General features: G+C 40.4%; 1 protein-coding gene across 2 annotated transcripts in view; it reads right to left on the reverse strand.

Moving 5' to 3' along the window:
* Window positions 1–17,458, reverse strand: part of LOC129702175 (ATP-binding cassette sub-family C member 5-like) — a 95,619-nt gene that overhangs the window by 7,483 nt on the left and 70,678 nt on the right. For both annotated transcript variants that reach the window (XM_055643792.1, XM_055643793.1), the window contains 10 exons: window positions 14,960–15,147; window positions 14,013–14,159; window positions 11,637–11,766; window positions 9,964–10,117; window positions 5,906–6,034; window positions 3,826–4,012; window positions 2,421–2,510; window positions 1,494–1,683; window positions 620–779; window positions 372–450 (listed from right to left, as the gene is read on the reverse strand). In XM_055643792.1, coding sequence (XP_055499767.1) covers window positions 372–450; window positions 620–779; window positions 1,494–1,683; window positions 2,421–2,510; window positions 3,826–4,012; window positions 5,906–6,034; window positions 9,964–10,117; window positions 11,637–11,766; window positions 14,013–14,159; window positions 14,960–15,147 — 1,454 coding nt within the window. The remainder of the gene's footprint in view (window positions 1–371; window positions 451–619; window positions 780–1,493; window positions 1,684–2,420; window positions 2,511–3,825; window positions 4,013–5,905; window positions 6,035–9,963; window positions 10,118–11,636; window positions 11,767–14,012; window positions 14,160–14,959; window positions 15,148–17,458) is intronic.

Raw genomic sequence — 17,458 nt, forward strand, 5'->3', positions numbered from 1 at the left:
TGGAAATATGATTTGCCACAAGGCAACAGATCTATGGATTTATGTAACTGTCTGGCCTATAAACCACTTGTGACATCCAATGTGTTTCACGTAACACTCCTTAGAATAAAACATATCACCTTGTAGGATTTTCGTGGGTTATTTTTCTATTTTAACGTTACAGTACTCTTTCAATACGTGTTTTTGACAATTTATTTTGAATCCATGTGGTATAATTTGACTTGGCGTGAAACAAAATTATACCAACAATCCAGGGTACAAACAAGATACTGTAATATTATTACAATATTACAGACAAATAAGACATAACAGAAGCATGTGATGCAGAGAAAATGTATGTTTTGCATCACTTACATATTACGGGTACTTACATTTTCTTTCATGTGAGCTCTTTCTAACACATCCCAAATTTGAGCATCAGTATATTGATTATAAGGATCCAGGTTTGATCTGAAAATAAACACAATTTGTATCCCTTGTTGGTATGGGTATGATATTCCCCTTAGGATATGGATTTCAGTTGTATGAAAGTTCTTTTGAAAATGGTACAATCTGTGCTTCTTAAAGCTTAATTTCCAAGATACAGATCAATGGGAACTTAGTTAAATCATTTACATACCTAATGGTCCCAGCAAATAGCACAGGTTCCTGTGGGATAATGGATAGTTTCTTTCGAAGATCGTCCAGTCCAATATCACTGATCTTCACACCATCTATTGTAATGGCACCACTGGAAATTTCTACCAGTCTGAACAATGTCACGCCCAGGGATGACTTCCCTGTTAATAAAACATGACTCAGAATGAATTAATCTTTGATTAGTGTCCACCTCCTATGGGTTTCCATGTATAAAATGGCTGAATCTCCTGCAGGCTTCTCGGGTGAAGTGATAATGACTGCAATGACTGCAATCGGAGGTCTGAGGGTGGAAATCTCATCATTCCCCAGCAGATAATGGAATAGAATAGATTTTTCATTGGCTGTTATTTCATCTGGAAAATTCTGGAATTTTTTTTGCACTTGACTGAATAAAGGGCAATCATGCCTTGACTTGAGCATGGGAGCTATTTCCAAAATGATTTAGTTACTTTAATAGTTGTTAAGTCAATGAATTTAATTACAAACTTTTAAATGAGGTCAGAATAATAAAATCTGACAACTCTGATATCTTGCACACTGTGAAATGCTTCAATTTATGCACCAATCCGCGATGACAAACATCTGTTGAGGAAAATTTCCTTCTTTAAATGCTCCGTGCAAGATCACTGGTTCCAAGTTAAATATTTGGTAATTTCATGTAAAATATAATATTATATTTGTGCATCAGCACACCAATTATGTAACATAATGATTGAAATAGAAACTGACTTGCTGACAGTAAAATGTGTTACTTTAAATAATTTAGTCAGGGGTCACAACTTCAAAAATCTCTTTAAATAATTTCACCATTCTCCAATATAATTTATGAATACTATAAATAAGAATGTAAATACCTGATCCTGTTCTTCCTACAATGCCTATCTTTTCCCGGGGTTTGATGGTAAATGTAACTTTCTTCAGTACAAGTGGTAGGTTTTCACGGTAACACATTTCCACTTCATGAAACTGGATTTGTCCTTCCCGAGGCCAGTTGAGAGAAGGTGCTGTCTCTGGAATATGAGATGGTGCTTCTGATTCCAAATTCTAAACGTGAAAAATAATGTAAAATATAACATCAAATTGTAACAAGTTTCTGACAATCACATGATATATTGTTTCCTGACTAGTGATAATCCAAGAAATGCAGCTGCTTTAAAGGTGAAATACAAACAACAAATGATGGAAACATTCACAGGTCGGGCAGCATCTGTGAAATGAGAAACAGTCAGCGTTATTCACGGTCTGATGAAAGGTCCTTGACTTGAGACGTTCATTCTGTTTCTGTTTCCACAGATGCTGCCAGACCAGCTGAATGTTTCCAGCATTTTCTGTTTCATTTGATGGTTGGCCAGGTGTCATGATCTGTTGGATGTTCTGTTACTACTCAAAAGTAGTTCTGTTCAGCACTTTAAACATACAACTTGGAAAAAAATTATAAAAAGATATTGCATAATCATACAATTGAAAAATCCCCATTACAATTGTATTGCACTTGAATGGAAAGCCACTCTGTTATATTATTTAGTCAACCCATTACATCACGTAGCCTTCTGATTGGGTTTATAAATTATAAATTCATCTTTAGTGGGTAGCCTTGAATGCATTATTTGGCAGCAGCAACAAGCTGCACTTCCCATCCAAACTACAGTTCCATGACATTTAATAAGATTACAGCTGGGTCCCACCCAGCCCCATATCCTCAGATTCCTTTTTCATGTCCAAACCGGGTTACTTTTCACAGTTTAAATACAAAATGCCATGATTAAAACGACAATACTGACCATTATGTAATGCCTGATCCTCTCTACAGATGTGAACCTGGCTTCTGATTCTGATGCTAGGCGGACCGTAAATTGAAAAAGTCCTGTGAGCTGATTGGGAACATCAAAAGATAAAATGAAGAGGTTATTCCAATGAGAGGGAATGAAATCAGTAAAAACATTTACGTATAATTTAACTAAAAGGCACAATTTAAATTGATATTTTAGATAGCAATATGTTCTGAAATATGTAGATAACATTGTAGACATCACACGAGTATCTTAGTAATAGTATTCTGTAAGATTCTTAAACAGGTAACTATTCCTCAGTCATATTAAGGGTTTCCCATTTCCACTGTGGGGAAAGTAGGATGAAAAGACAATGTTCTGGGCGTAATGAAGATTGTAAAATCTTGTAGTTATATGTATTTGAAATTGTGAGCATTACAGAGTCTTCCATTGAACAAGCATATCAGTTTTATCCTTAAAAAAAACTCCCCATTGGGTTAAGCATATACCCTGTGGAGTTGAGAAACTGCTTGAGCAGCTTGTAGTCATTTCCTGACATTCACTGCTCAAACATAAATTACTGCTGAGTTTGTAATAACACACAAACAATTTGCACTAATCTATCATCCCCATGTTTACTGACTCTGATTTTAATTCTCATTTTTGCCATTTCCCTTTCTATAATTACACCTCTCCAACATGCCTGTGTTCCTCCAAATCTAGCCTCTTGATTGTCCATATATAGAATTGCGCTACTGTTACCAGCAGCGGTTTCAGCTGCCAGGACATTAAGTTCTCGATTTCTACCCTTTCACTTCTACATCCTAAACTGTTCCTCCATCTTATGCCGTTTTTGCACATTCTTTATAATTTCTCCTTATGCTAATCTGTGACAAATTTTGTGTGATAATGTTCCTATAAAAAGTCTTGGAGTAAAATATGATATTAAAAAGCCTGTTTGAATGCATAATGCCCCTGTCCCACTTAGGAAACCTGAACGGAAACCTCTGGAGACTTTGTGCCCCACCCAAGGTTTCCGTGCGGTTCCTGGAGGTTGCAGGTGGTTACCGGAGGTTGCAGGTAATGGAAGCAGGTAGGGAGACTGACAAAAACCTCCGGGAACCGCACGGAAACCTTGGGTGGGGCGCAAAGTATCCAGAGGTTTCCGTTCAGGTTTCCTAAGTGGGACAGGGGCATAAGTGGGACAGGGGCATTACAATAATAACAGTAATAACAATGAACTGCAGATGCTGGTTTATACCAACGATAAACATAAAATGATGGGAGTAACTACTCAGCGGGTCAGGCAACATCCATTGAGAACATGGACAGGCAATCTTTTGGGTTGGATCCCTTGGTTGTGTTTTGTTGTTAATCACACTACAAAACTTTCAGACAGTTTTAAATTGGAACGTGCCTGCACTGTATGGGAGATGGCAAGACCTGCATAGGCCGGTGAAATCCTTCCATGCATGAAAATCATCATTGCTGAAACTATGGTGATGAGTATAATACTAATGAGGTCAAGGCGTACAGCCAGCCATCGCATGCCACAGCTGAATAGGAAATGTGGGCCTTGATTACAATCCAGTAGTACTTGATACCTGAGAAAAAATGACAGCAGCAGAGTTAAGAGCCAGTACATCTGATTCTCCAAAATTGCGTATGTAGACCACAAGTATCTAGGCTCATCAATAGCTTCAAGGCTTACATGGCATATTCCACCACCAGATATCAGGTGGTGTTTGTATTCCTTCATTTAGTGACTCTGCTCATGCATCTCCCAACAGAAAAGCAGACATTACGAATTAACCAACAAATGTGTCTAAGATAATACACGTACCTTAAATATATTTGTTCAGTTCAAGCTTTGGAAATAGGTACACAAACTGTATTCTCCTTAGAGTATTAATTCTAAACCTAATTTTAATTCATTTGAAAATATGACAATGGGATTTTGAAGTCTCCGGATGTTTCACAAAACAAACGTTTTAATTTATGTTTAGGAAGGAACTGCCGATGCTGGTTTACATCGATCATAGACACAAAATGCCGGAGGAACTTCGTGGGTCAGGCAACATCTCCGGAGAAAAGGAATAGGTGATGTTTCGGGTCAAGATCCTTCTTCGGACACTGAAGTCTTGAGATGATTAAGTCTGAAGAAAGGTCTCGACCCAAAATGTCACCTATACTTTTAACTAATGTGATTGGATTTTCATAATTAACTGACAAGTTTACTCATCCTAACTCCTTCAAGCTACTAATATAGTTTGGGATTTTACACAGTTAGTTTCACTTCAGCAGAATAGTCAAAGATGAAAATAAGCCATTTCTCTTCTCAAGATCATTGGGGCTCACAGGTGCAAGGTAAACTGCTGACAGCACTTTATTCATACATTTCACCACAAAACACATCCTATTTCCCATGCCCCCTGACCATATCCCAATGTCCACACGGTTTTATTAATGTGCCAGAATGCAGCATTGTGCCACATCAGAAACAACTTATTCCCTTCCAAAAGTAGACAACGTGTTGCAGTAATTTAGCAGGTCAGGCAGCATCTATGGAAAACATAGATAGGTAAAGTTTTGGGTCAGGACCATTCTTTCGACTGATTGTGGTGGTGGTGGTGGGGAGGTGGTGGGGGGGTTGTGGGCAAGGGAGGGGAAGAAAGTTGAAGGAGAGGAGGGCAGGACAGAGCCCGGCAGGTAATGGGTTGAATCAGGCAAAGGTGGTTTTAATAGGCAGATGGTTGGACAAAGGCCAGAGATGACAAGACAGGAGGTGTGGGATGAAATGATTGTGGGGCTAGAAAAAGGAATGGAAGGGAAGAGGGGGGGGAGAAATAGTTGTGAGTCCAGATGGGACACAGGGGAGAATGTGCTGTATTATAAAATAATACAGCACAGAAACAGGCCCTTTGGCCCAACTTATCCGTGTCAACCAAGATGACCCATCTACTCTGGTCCCACCTATACATGTTTGGCCAATATCCCTCTAAACATTTCCTATCCATGTACCTGTCCAAATGTCTTTTAAATATGGTTTATAGTGCCCAAGTCAACTCCGCTCCTTCAGCTTTTTATTCTCCTCACCAGGCGCCGCCCATGACTGACAGCGGTCCCGGCCAATCAGTGTGGTGATGGTGCAGGAAGTGGTGTCGCCGTCCTGGCAAGTGACAGGAGAGGAGACCAATCTACGTGGCGGCGACTGACAGGAGACGAGACCAATCTGCGCATGCGCAGTTTTAAAGATTTTTAAACCTTAATAACTTTTAAAAGATACCATAGATCAGAATCAAAATTATTGCCTTGTAGCACAGGAGAATGGCAAGTAAGGTGGCGAAAAATCTTAGTGTTATCGCATATTGTTTTTGCGCAAATAGAGAAAAAAACAAAACTGAAAGAGCACAAGATCAGAATTTTTGTTATGTATAGATAGATAAAAGATAGATATTTCAGTATTTTATTTGGATAAGATTACATTTACTACTCACTTTTGTAGGAACTCACTTTCCTTGTCATAAGCATGAATAGTTGACAAACCCTGGATGCTGGAGGTAATGTGAGATATAAACGGTGACTGGCTGATACTGTCCATTCTCTTAAGTTCACGAACTAAAACCCTGCCAATGGATACAAAAATGCTAGATCATTATTTACGAAAATCATAAACTGTGGATGCTTGAAAACTGAAATAAACATAGAATGTGCTGGAAATATCAGCAGTAAGGTAGCATTCTATGAAGAAAGAAATTAAATTAACATTGGGAGTATTAACTGTATCACCCTTTCCATACATCATTATTCATTGTTCACTTCCGTTCTACTCTCCAATTTTTTTTCTTTCTTTCCTCTTTTCTCGAAGGTGAAATATTTGAAACACAGTCTCAAACTTGTTGGTAACCCACTCATGTGCATTATCCATCTGCGAGTAGAGACATATTGCACACAAATCCAATTATTCAATGGTCCTAAGCCGATCTTTTTCAACAGAATGGAAACCCTCACTTTTTTTCCTGCTCCCTCACTCAGTAAAATTTAAACGCCTGTACAAGTTGGGCTGAGATAAATTACATTATTCCTTAACATTTTTCAAACCAATCTGAAGAAGAGTCTCGACCAGAAACATCACCCATTCCTTCCCTCCAGAGATGTTACCTGTCCCACTGAGTTACTCCAGCATTTTGTGTCTATCATCTTAATCTATTTATGCTGGATCCAAAAAACATGTTTTGCTATTAGAATCAAAAAGAATAATGCATTATAAAGTTATTTTGTACTATACAGTTATTTTTAATTGTTAAACTCTTGATGACAGCATTAGACTATCATTGATTATTTTTATTCATACATCAGTTGAACTATACATATTTTTCATTATAAGAGCATGTTAACACAATGGCAAGATTGGCAAGATTGTCAAATCTCATCATTTTAAAGGAGAATATCTGAAAAAAAAGTCTGGAGTATGCGCTTGTGTGGCAGCTGCTAGCAGTGATACACTGCTTTGCCACAGGGGTATGCTGTCCAGCTTTCCCCTGTATCATTTGTATAAATTCATCAGCTCTTCATCCAAGAAGCATGAAACAAAAACGGAATTTGTTGAAAATATTTTTAATTACATACTAAACCATGATTATTGCTAAACATTCTCTCAAACATTCTCTCAGTTTCATTTGAGCAGCATGGAGGAGGAGCAGCAGAGGAGTTTTACATCCCTGAGTGACTGCTCCTAGTGGTGTATAAAAGGAGAATGGGCCATTGGAAGCAGCTGTGTGTTGAGGTGTAAGTGCTAAGATTTTGGTTTGTGAGGCTAAGTACTTTGTTGAGGGTAGGCACTGAAGCTTTGGCGTGTGAGGCTTTGAAGAGGAGGCTGAGCAAAGTGATAGAGAAATAAGGTACAGGTTGTTTTTATTTCTGTGTGGATCCTCCTTGGTCTGAGTGCAGTAGAGAAGGCAGTTAGGGCATTCGAATGCTCCTGCTGCAGGATGTGGGGAGTCAGCGTGACTTCCAGTGACCCTGACAATGACACTTGTGGGAAGTGTGTCCAGCTGCAGCTCCTGATTGACTGTGTGAGGGAACTGGATCTGCAGCTAGATGACCTCAAGATCATATGGGAGAATGACAACATTAAGGATACGAGCTATAAAGAGATGGTCATACTGAATATACAGGCTGATAGATGAATGTGAGGAAAGAGAGTATGGGAACCCCTGGAGGCCATTCCTCTCCAAAACAAGTATACACTTGTGTTGATTGTTGGTGTGGATGACTATTCAGAGGAGAGTAGTGGTGAGGTCTGTGCCACCTGGTTTGGCTCTGAGGCACAGTGGGGTCAGGCAGGGCTATAGTGATGGGTGACTCATTCATTAGGATGACAAACAGAAGGTTCGGTGACAAAAAACAAGACTCCAGGATGGAGTGCTGCTCCCTGTTGCCAGGATTTCTCGGAGCAACTGCAGAACATTCTTGAGGGGTAGGGTGAGCAGCCAGAAGTTGTGCACAATGGCACAAATGACATGGGTAGGAATATAAATGAGGTCCTGCAGAGTGAATGCAAGGAGATTGGCTAAAGGAAAAAAAAGAATGGCCTTGTGTGCTAGTGAGGGTAGGAACAGGTAGGACAGGTGAATGTGCACTGAGGAATAGCTGTAGGTGGCAGGAATTTTCCATGTTTGGACCATTGCAAACGCTTCTGCGGCAGATGACCTGTACAAGAGGGATGGGTTGCACCTGAACTGGAGGGGGACCAATATCATGGCAAGCATGTTTGCTAGTACTACTTGGGAGTGCTTAAACTAGATTAGCAGGGTGATGAGATTCAATGCAGTAGTGAGACAGGTCGGAGGCTAGAAGTCAATGCGTAGATAATGTCAGCAAGTTTAGTAGACAGGATAAGCAGGAGCACGGAAAAATGGTAGGATTAAGTTGTATATATTTCAATGTTGGAGGCCTAGTGGGCAATGCTGATGAACCCAGGGCGTGAATGTGTGGATACATGTGACTGGAACGTTCTAGCCATTATTGGAAACCTGGCAAAGGGAGGGCCAGGGCTGACAGCTTAATGTTCCAGGGCACAGTGCTACAGGCATAATAGAGGTGGGTGTATCAGAAGAGGGAGTGTTGCTTTATTGATTAAGGTGAACATCATTGCCCTAGTCTGAGATGACATTGCTAAAGGATTGTCCTGTGAGACTCTATGGGTGGAACTGAGAAATAAAAAGGGAACAATCACCATGTTGGGATTGTACTGTAGGCCCCCAAATAGCCAACCAGAATTGGAGGAACAAATATGCCAAGAGATTATAGATAGCTGCAACGCCAATAGTGTTGTCATGTAGGAGATTTTGACTATCCCAATATAGACTGAGATTGTCATAATGCCAAGGACTTGGATGGGGGAGGAATTTCTGTATGTTCAGGAAAGTTTCCTTGGGCAATATGGAAGGGGTCTTACAAGGGAGAGGGCAAAACATGGCCTACCTTTAATGAATTGGGCGGGGCAAGTGACTGAAGTGTCAGTGGGCGAGACTTTGGAACCAGTGACCATAGTTCTATTAGCTTTAAAATAGTTTGTTAATTCTGCAATAGTAAATCATAATTCCATTTGACAGACAAGAAACAAGAACCAGCTGCAGAGGGGGGACGCTTTCCTGTATGGTATGGCTGCCCAGCCTGCAGCTGTCCGTTTTTTTAATTTTTAGTTAGTTGAGTTTTTTGTTCTGGAGTTCTAGCCTTTTTTATGTGGGGGGAGGGGGCGGGGGAAGGGGGAAACTGCTTTTCTAGGGTCCCTACCTGGTCGGAGAGGCAGCTTTTCTCCGGGCTGCACTGTCGACCCATCCTTGCGGCCTACCAGCGGGCCTGGAGCGGCTTTTCCTATCGGGGACTGCCCAGAACCTCGGCTTCGGCAGCGGCACAGCACTGTAGCGCTATCGCGGAGCGGGCGATGCTCTACCCGGGTCGCCGCGCTGGAACTCCAGGGAGCTGAGATCGTCATTAAAAACATCACGGAGCTGCGGGTCTGTGGAGCGGCCAGCTGTGGGCGGCGGCGCGGACTTTTCATCGGGAGCCTGGGATCTCTAGGCGAGATCATCAGTTGTGGAGTTCCATCCAGCGCGGCCTTGTTGGCTTCGGAAGCCGCGGCCTCAAGTACGGAAGCGGCCGTTCCAGGGTTCCCAGGCCGCTGAGATGATTCTCCTGACGCCGGAGCAACATCACCTGGCGAGAACGGCCTGGAACATCGGGCCTTCGTGGAGGCAACTGTGGAGGCCTCAATAGGCCCGACTATGGGTGAACTGGGGATGGGGACTGGACATTGTGCCTTCCCTCATAATGGGAACCATTGTGGGGGATGTTCTTTATGTTTAAATCTCTTATTAATGTTATGTCTGTATTCTTTCTTTATGTGCTGCAAAATGGCAAGAAGCATTTCACTTCACTACACCTAGGTGTATGTGACCAATAAAATAACCTTTGAACAAATCAAACAGAACAACCTTTGCTCTCCATTAATAATTTAATTTCAGAGGAAAATAAGCTGAAACAACATTACCTTGAAATCTTGTTAACAATCATGAAGATAATGCAGAGAGGTAAAACGGAAATCAGAAACCATGGGAAGACTGCGCTGACGACACCAAGACAGAACAATATAAGAATAATATTTTGGATTAACATTTCAGACTGAGTGGTCAGCCGCACATCCACTGAAAACAGAAGATGTTGGATATTTAGTAATGAGAATTTTCCCTTATGAAATAAATCACAATGTTCATTATCAACAAACATACATTAATTACACAGAAGATATAGAGAGGAATTGAGGAACCCAGACTGACACTCTAACTGCATTAATTAATAAATTATGTGACATTACATGCACGTGTTTCGAATAATAAAGTAGGAAGGACTACATGTAAAGAAAACAAATCTAGAATTTTCTTTGTACGAAGGAGATACAAAGTATATTATGCATCGAATCAGTGTGCAGGAATCTGACAGTGTAGTTCTCCTCCAGTCTAACCCCAACATAAAAAGTCATATTAATGTTTGCCTTTGATTCCCAGAGAAATCCCTAAAATTCTGCAAGTCCAGGTTGTTTACCCGTGTTCTCTCCCATGTTGGCATATTCCATCACTATCATTTGTTCTCCCACAAAGGAAAGGTCTTTGGCCACTTGGTGAAGGGAGATGTTGGAAAGAAAACTCACATTAGCATTCCTAATACCTGCAGGTTTCAACATCCATGGTGAGAACATAATTTTTATTTGATGGGTGATGATCAGGTTAAGTTATTTAAGTAATTTAAATTTATTTCATTTCATTTTCATTTCATTTTGTTTTTAATTAATTACCCACAGCTTAACCTATTTTTAATCTTTTAATGTATTTAAATCTATATATACTATTTTCAAATTCTCTGGTGGATGTGATTTGCCCACAATTATATTTTCAGAAGATCAATAGTAATAGAAACATTTTTTTTTGGCAATTCTGCTGCAGTGAAGAAAAATGAATGTTAGCAGATCAATGTAAGGGAACACTTGAAATAATCAAGTTTGCAGTAGTTTGTCTGCATCAGTGATTTCCACTAATGAAAGCAGCAATTCTGCTTTTAAAACCATCGCCTAATGCACTTTGTGCATATTCCTGAAATATAAGACTCCAAGTTTACAAGAATCCATTTTGTTGGATTGTTTTAATATATTTAGATATTAGTTACAAAGATTTACAAACACTGCAATGTAATTTGTATAAGATAATTACAAGCAGTTGAATAAGGGGTGGGAATTTATAAGCTTTGGCTTCTTCCTGCTCCTCTTCGGACACATACGTTTCATTTATTTATAGATATTGTTTATGACACTTTATAAATATCCTTGTTTTACTTTTTGTATGCTGTTTCACACTTGCTTTTTATTATTTTATTCTGTTCGAAATAAAGAATTAAATAAAAATAAATAAATAAAAGTGGCCGTATAATTGCTCCCAGAGACCTTTTTGAATTTACAAAGTGTTGTTATTTTCACTACACATTCTCCCTTCTATTTGAGATGGCCAGCCTTACTTTGCTCTCAGCTTAACAAATGTCAAATGCAATCATATGTTCGAAAGCAGATGGAATGTACATTCTAGCTGTGTTGAGCATGATACTGAAATTACAATGCAGTAATGAGTTCAAATATAAAGGGTGCCTATTTAAAGAATTTCAAAACCAAGGCATTACCTTCATCCATATCCTTGGCAAACCTATTCAGAATGCGGCCCAAAGGAGTTGTGTCAAAGAATTTCATTGGGCTCTTGAGAATTTTTTTGAATAAAGCATCATGCAGCTTGGAGGAAGCCCGCAAGGTACACTGTTCAAAACAGAAAATAGAAAATCACAAAAGATTTAAATAAAAACATGCTGCCTGATACTTTCCATTTTCATTGATGGAGATATGCAGACAATCAGAATCACTGTAAGTTATTTAACTTAACAAAAATACTTGTGTATTAGATGGAATGTTGTTAGTCCAATGCTTATTAGCTCTGGTCAAGTTTATTCTTCAGTTGTAATTTACAATAAGTATCTAGGGTAGGATTTTTACCTCCATGTATGGTCTGCTATTGATCCAAATAAATTCTATACATATTTAAATTAAGCAATCCCTTCAAATGTTTAAAAGGCAAGATATTATCCACAACTGTGTTTGTTGTAGGAAGCAGGATTAAGAGATGAGAAATGTTTGAAATACAGAGAGCCCTCAGGTATTTTGCCGTCTGTCATCAGTGCTATTGATTCAAATTATGAGCACAATAGCAGAAAGATCAGAAAGTGGAGGAAACCACACCAAAATCAAATGCAGATATGAATCATTAGTGCTAATTTGGTATCTGAAAACTCTTTGTATTCCCTGGAGCTACTGTAAATTATCTCACTTTCTTCTGGAAACAATTCAGTATTTACAAACCCCTCTCAGAGCAGATCAGTCCGTGACATTCATGCTAACTCATTAAATATGAAATCTTCCAGGAGCTGAAGAATCAAGAGGAATGTCTCAAAGTCATATTGGCAATGGGGGTCAATGCCATAACAATCTAAGCCCCTTACCATTATTCATCACTTCCAGAGGTTAACCCATGCTTTGCATATTTACATAGAACATAGAACAGTACAGCACAGGAACGTGCCATTCAACCCACAATGTTTGTGCTGAACTTGATGGCAAGTACAACTGATCTCATCTGCCTGTACATGATCCATGTCCCTCTATTCCTTACATTTCTATGTGCCTATCTTGAAGCCTATTAAGCACCACTATTGTATCTGCCACCGCCACCACCCCTGGCTATGCATTCCAGGACCCCACCACTCTGTTTAAAAAAACGTTCCCCATACATTTCCATTAGACTTTCCGCTTTAGCTATGCCCTCTATTGGACATTTCCAGGGATGGCAGGACTGTCATATGCTGAGAGAATGGAGCAGCTGGGCTTGTACACTCTGGAGTTTAGAAGGATGAGAGGGTATCTCATTGAAATATATAAAATTGTCAATGGTTTGGACATGCTAGAGGCAGGAAACATGTTCCCCGTGTTGGGGAAGTCCAGAACCAGGGGCTACAGTTTAAGAATAAGGAGTAAGCCATTTAGAACGGAGACGAGGAAACACTTTTTCTCACAGAGATTGGTGAGTCTGTGGAATTCTCTGCCTCAGAGGGCGGGGGAGGCTTCTTTTTCTTCTTCTTCTTCTTCTTGCGTATAGCATGCACAGCCTAAAGTTGGAGGACAACTTGTTTAATTTGATCTTACTTGATTGTGCATGCCAGGTTGATTGCATTCGTCGAAACAGGGCGGACCACGTGAAGGTTGCAATCTTCCACCCCGGCGGTGGAGGCGGGTTCTCTGGATACTTTCAAGAGAGAGTTAGATAGGGCTCTTAAAAATAGCGGAGTCAGGGGATATGGGGAGAAGGCAGGAACGAGGTACTGATTGGGGATGATCAGCCATGATCACATTGAATGGCGGTACTGGCTCGAAGGCCCGAATGGTCTACTCCTGCACCTATTGTCTATTAAATTTGTCATTAATGATTAAGTGATGCCATGGACAGTTTTAGTGTTAATTGGAATACTTAAATGTAACTACATTGAGAAGGTCCTGTAGATAATGATGCATTGTTATAGGGTGATTTAATAAAAATTGTTTGCTCTGCATTGAGCCTAGGGTATTGAAACAACCAGAGCAATATTAAGAATGAGGAAATAATGCATTCACCACTACTACTGTGATGATACCACTTTGTGCTTACTGACAGGGAAGCTTCAAATCCTCCCCTTTACTGTCTAGATGCAACTAGGAAAATAGACAACCTAGGAACAAGCGACATATCTGCAGTGATACTTAGCAATTAAATTAACATAAGCATGCTTAGAATGCTTCAACAAATATCCTGCAAAAATCGAGAGATGATTTTCGTTTCCAAGGTGATTGTAATAGTGATCAATTCAACACCACCTTTATTCTGCTTTGAAGAAAATATAAATTGAAATACTTATGCAGGAGTTCAATCAGTTATGATTAAAGTAAGTGGTTATGTTTTACAAATAAAACGTCAGCACCTTCACAAATATGTATCCACGCAGTGCCTTGAAGAGCAGTACAGACAACATGGATGCAGCGTAAACCCAAGTGTAAAAGTTCTGATTCGGATGGTCTCTCATACTATTGCTGATGTAGGTCACATTCCCCTTGGTCACTGTCGTGTTCTGAAAAGTAATGTTCAAACAATCTCTTAACTGCTCCAATTTGCAGAGGTGAATAACACTGTCGTGGGCAGTTGTGTACAGTGGGCAGTTGTGTACAGTGTGCAATCCCCAGTTTTTTTTAACGTTTTGTGGAAATGCAGTAGTCCAAAACAAAATGTTTTAAGCTCTAGTTGTGATATAGAACGTAGCTCATTACAGTTTATTTTGAACTTACATATTAGAAGATCATGCCACTGAATGCCTGGAAGTAGCTAAATACATTAACTTCAAAGTACTGGAATATGGAAACTTTTATGAGGATACAGAAGCTTGAAACCACACACTGCCAGACTCAGGAATCATTTGTTCCCCTCTGAATGATCGTTCCATAAGCCACGGTGCAGTCCTATTCCCCTCTTCCCCATTGTGGACATTGAACTTGTCTATGGAAATACTGCGATATAATGCTGAGATCTATATGTTGCACTGTACGTTTCCCTTCACTTTATCCATTGTAATTGAGCTTGGGTTGATTATATTTATATACAGTGTTATCTGATTTGATTGGATAGCATGCAAATCAAAGCTTTTCACTGTACCGCAGTACATGTGCCAATAAAATATCTAAACCTCAATATCAATCAATATCAATATCAGTTTTATTCGTCACTTGCACATAAAGTGCAAGTTAAATGAATTTTGAAATAAACCTAAACCTATGCTAATTTAAATAGGGTTATTGTGTCTGCAATTTTTTTATTATTTCAATTGAAACATCTATGTTCAATTTTTCACACACCATGCACTATAAAATAACTTACCCCACTGCCCTGATTAATCCAATAGCTGAGCCACCAATTACTGAAAGCTATGCTGCCACCAGTCAGTAGGAACAGAAGAATGTTCAGAAGGAAGATGAATGTACCTCCTGCAGCTTTGATGTAAATTCCATACGTTGCCCAAGACACAGAGCCAGCACTTTTTTCCTCTGCTTGCATAAGCTGGTCTGCTAGTAAAAGAAAACAAAGTATCAGCATGGTACTTCTTATTAGTGAAACCTTAAGCCCCTGTCCCACTTAGGCGATTTTTTCGGTGACTACAGGTGACTAGGCTGTCACCACATGGTCGCGGGGTGACGGTTGTATGGTCGTGAGTAGTCTCCTCAAGTCGCCTAAAGAGTGGTAACGTTTTCTGGTCGCCGCTGGATTTTGAAATGTTCAAAACGTTTTGGCGACTGCGGGCTTGACGTAACTTGACGGTGACGTTGGTTGTCGCTGGGTGCTGACTTCAGTGAATTCCATTGGCGACTACCTTCGTCAACTGGCGACAGGTACCGGCGACTTCAGATGTCGCCGACAGGGTCGTTGCTTGTCGTAGCTTGTCGTGGGTGGACGTAGGTTGACTTCGGTTGTCATAGGTTGTCGCCTGCGTGGTCGTACGTTGTTGTAGGTGTGGTCGTAGGTGGACGGCTTAATGCGTCGCTGGTTGTCGGTAGCTTGCTGTGTCTTGACGTCGACTAGGTGGTAGGTTGTCGTAGCTTGTCATAGACATTGTCGTGGGGGGGGGGGGGGGGGTTTCCAGTCGCCGCTTTTTCGGCGACCTGCTCTGACTGTGACAGTTGCCGGCAGTCGCCGAAAAAAATCGCCTAAGTAACTCTCTAACTAACTCTCTCAAGTAACTCTGCATGAATGCATTTCACTGTGGTGTAAGCTGCAGTTAACATTGAGTAATCTACATTTGGCATGGTAGGCGTCCAAGGGAAATTATTTACTTTAATGACTAGAGGACTTTCAGAAATACATTGCAGTAATATCCTTCAGTGATCAATATATACTAAATCGTTAAAATTTGAAATCCCAATGATAAAATTAAACAAAACTACAACAGAGGTGAGCTTTTCATTAAAGACTTTCAGATGAAACACATTGGTTACTGCTAGAAAAATTGATGCAGACCAAATGATCAACAATTTAAAGAATTAATAAGAATTGAACAGAAGTTGGAGATTTTGGTTTTCTTTTGAAAACAGAAATTGGTGTTGCACATTTTCTGCATAAATGGAGATGGAGTTGAATGTAATCACTGAAAGAGGTGAGGGGGAGTATAGGCAACCGTGGACTTCAAGTATTAATTCATTAGAATTAATAGCTGATAGAAGGAGAGAAGAGTCACAGCAAAGAAATTAGCCCTTCTGCCTACACTGTCTTTGCCGACTATCAAATCCCCATTCATCCTACATCAATCCCATTTCCTTCTGCCCACGTTCTTTCATCACCACCTTCACCCAGCCCCGTCGCAGCACACCCTGATCCCACACTCAACTATATACTGGGATATCTTAGGGTGGCTAATTAACCTCCCAAGAACACAGTGATGAGTTTAGTTAAGATAACCATGAGAATAAAATGTACAACTTCAATGCTGGTTGCAGTGATCTCCAGGTACCTTCCCCTGCAACCGCAGAAGATGCAACGCCTGTCCCAACGCCTGTCCATAAATGCAAATTGGAGGAACAGCATCTCATATTTTGCTTGGTCAGCTTACAGCCCAGTAGTATGAATATTGACCTCTCTTTTTAGGTAGCCCTGGCATTCCCGCTCTCTCTAACCCTCTGCCATCCAAGTCGTACTAACTTCTTGTTTTCACTCAACTAACAGCTAACAATGACCTGTTTCCATTATCATCGTTACTTTTTTGAATATCTTTCATTCATTGTTCTTTATCTCTCTCCTTCTCTACATCGTCTCATCGTCTACATCCCTCGTTTCCCTTATCCCTAACCAGGGATAAGGGAAACGGGAAATGTCTCGACCCAAAACGTCACCCATTCCTTTTCTTTAGAAATGCTGCCTGTCCCCCTGAGTTACTCCAGCTTTTTGTGTCTAACTTTGGATAAAACAATGGACATCCCTGAAATGAAGAAATCTTCCTCACCACAGTACAAGCCTGAACATGAACTCTGCAGCAATTACTTTTATCCTCCAATGCTCAGGTAGATTTTAGTCTTGTAAAGAAGCTTTCCTGCCTGCAAGGCCTCCAGTCACCGAAGAAGGTAGGGCGACACGGTGGCGCAGCTGTAGAGTTGCTGCCTTACAGCGCTTGCAGTGCCGGAGACTCGGGTTCGATCCCAACTACGGGTTTTGACTGTACGCAGTTTTTACATTCTCCCCGTGACCGCGTGGGTTTTCTTTGAGATCTTTGGTTTCCTCCCACACTCCAAGGTATGTAGGTTAATTAGCTTGGTGTATGCGTAAATTGGCCCTAGTAGTAGGATAGTGTTATGTGCGGGGATCGCTGGTCGGTGCAGACTCGATGGGCCG

The sequence above is a fragment of the Leucoraja erinacea genome, chromosome 12 (genome assembly GCF_028641065.1).
Source record: "Leucoraja erinacea ecotype New England chromosome 12, Leri_hhj_1, whole genome shotgun sequence".
Taxonomy (NCBI): domain Eukaryota; kingdom Metazoa; phylum Chordata; class Chondrichthyes; order Rajiformes; family Rajidae; genus Leucoraja; species Leucoraja erinaceus.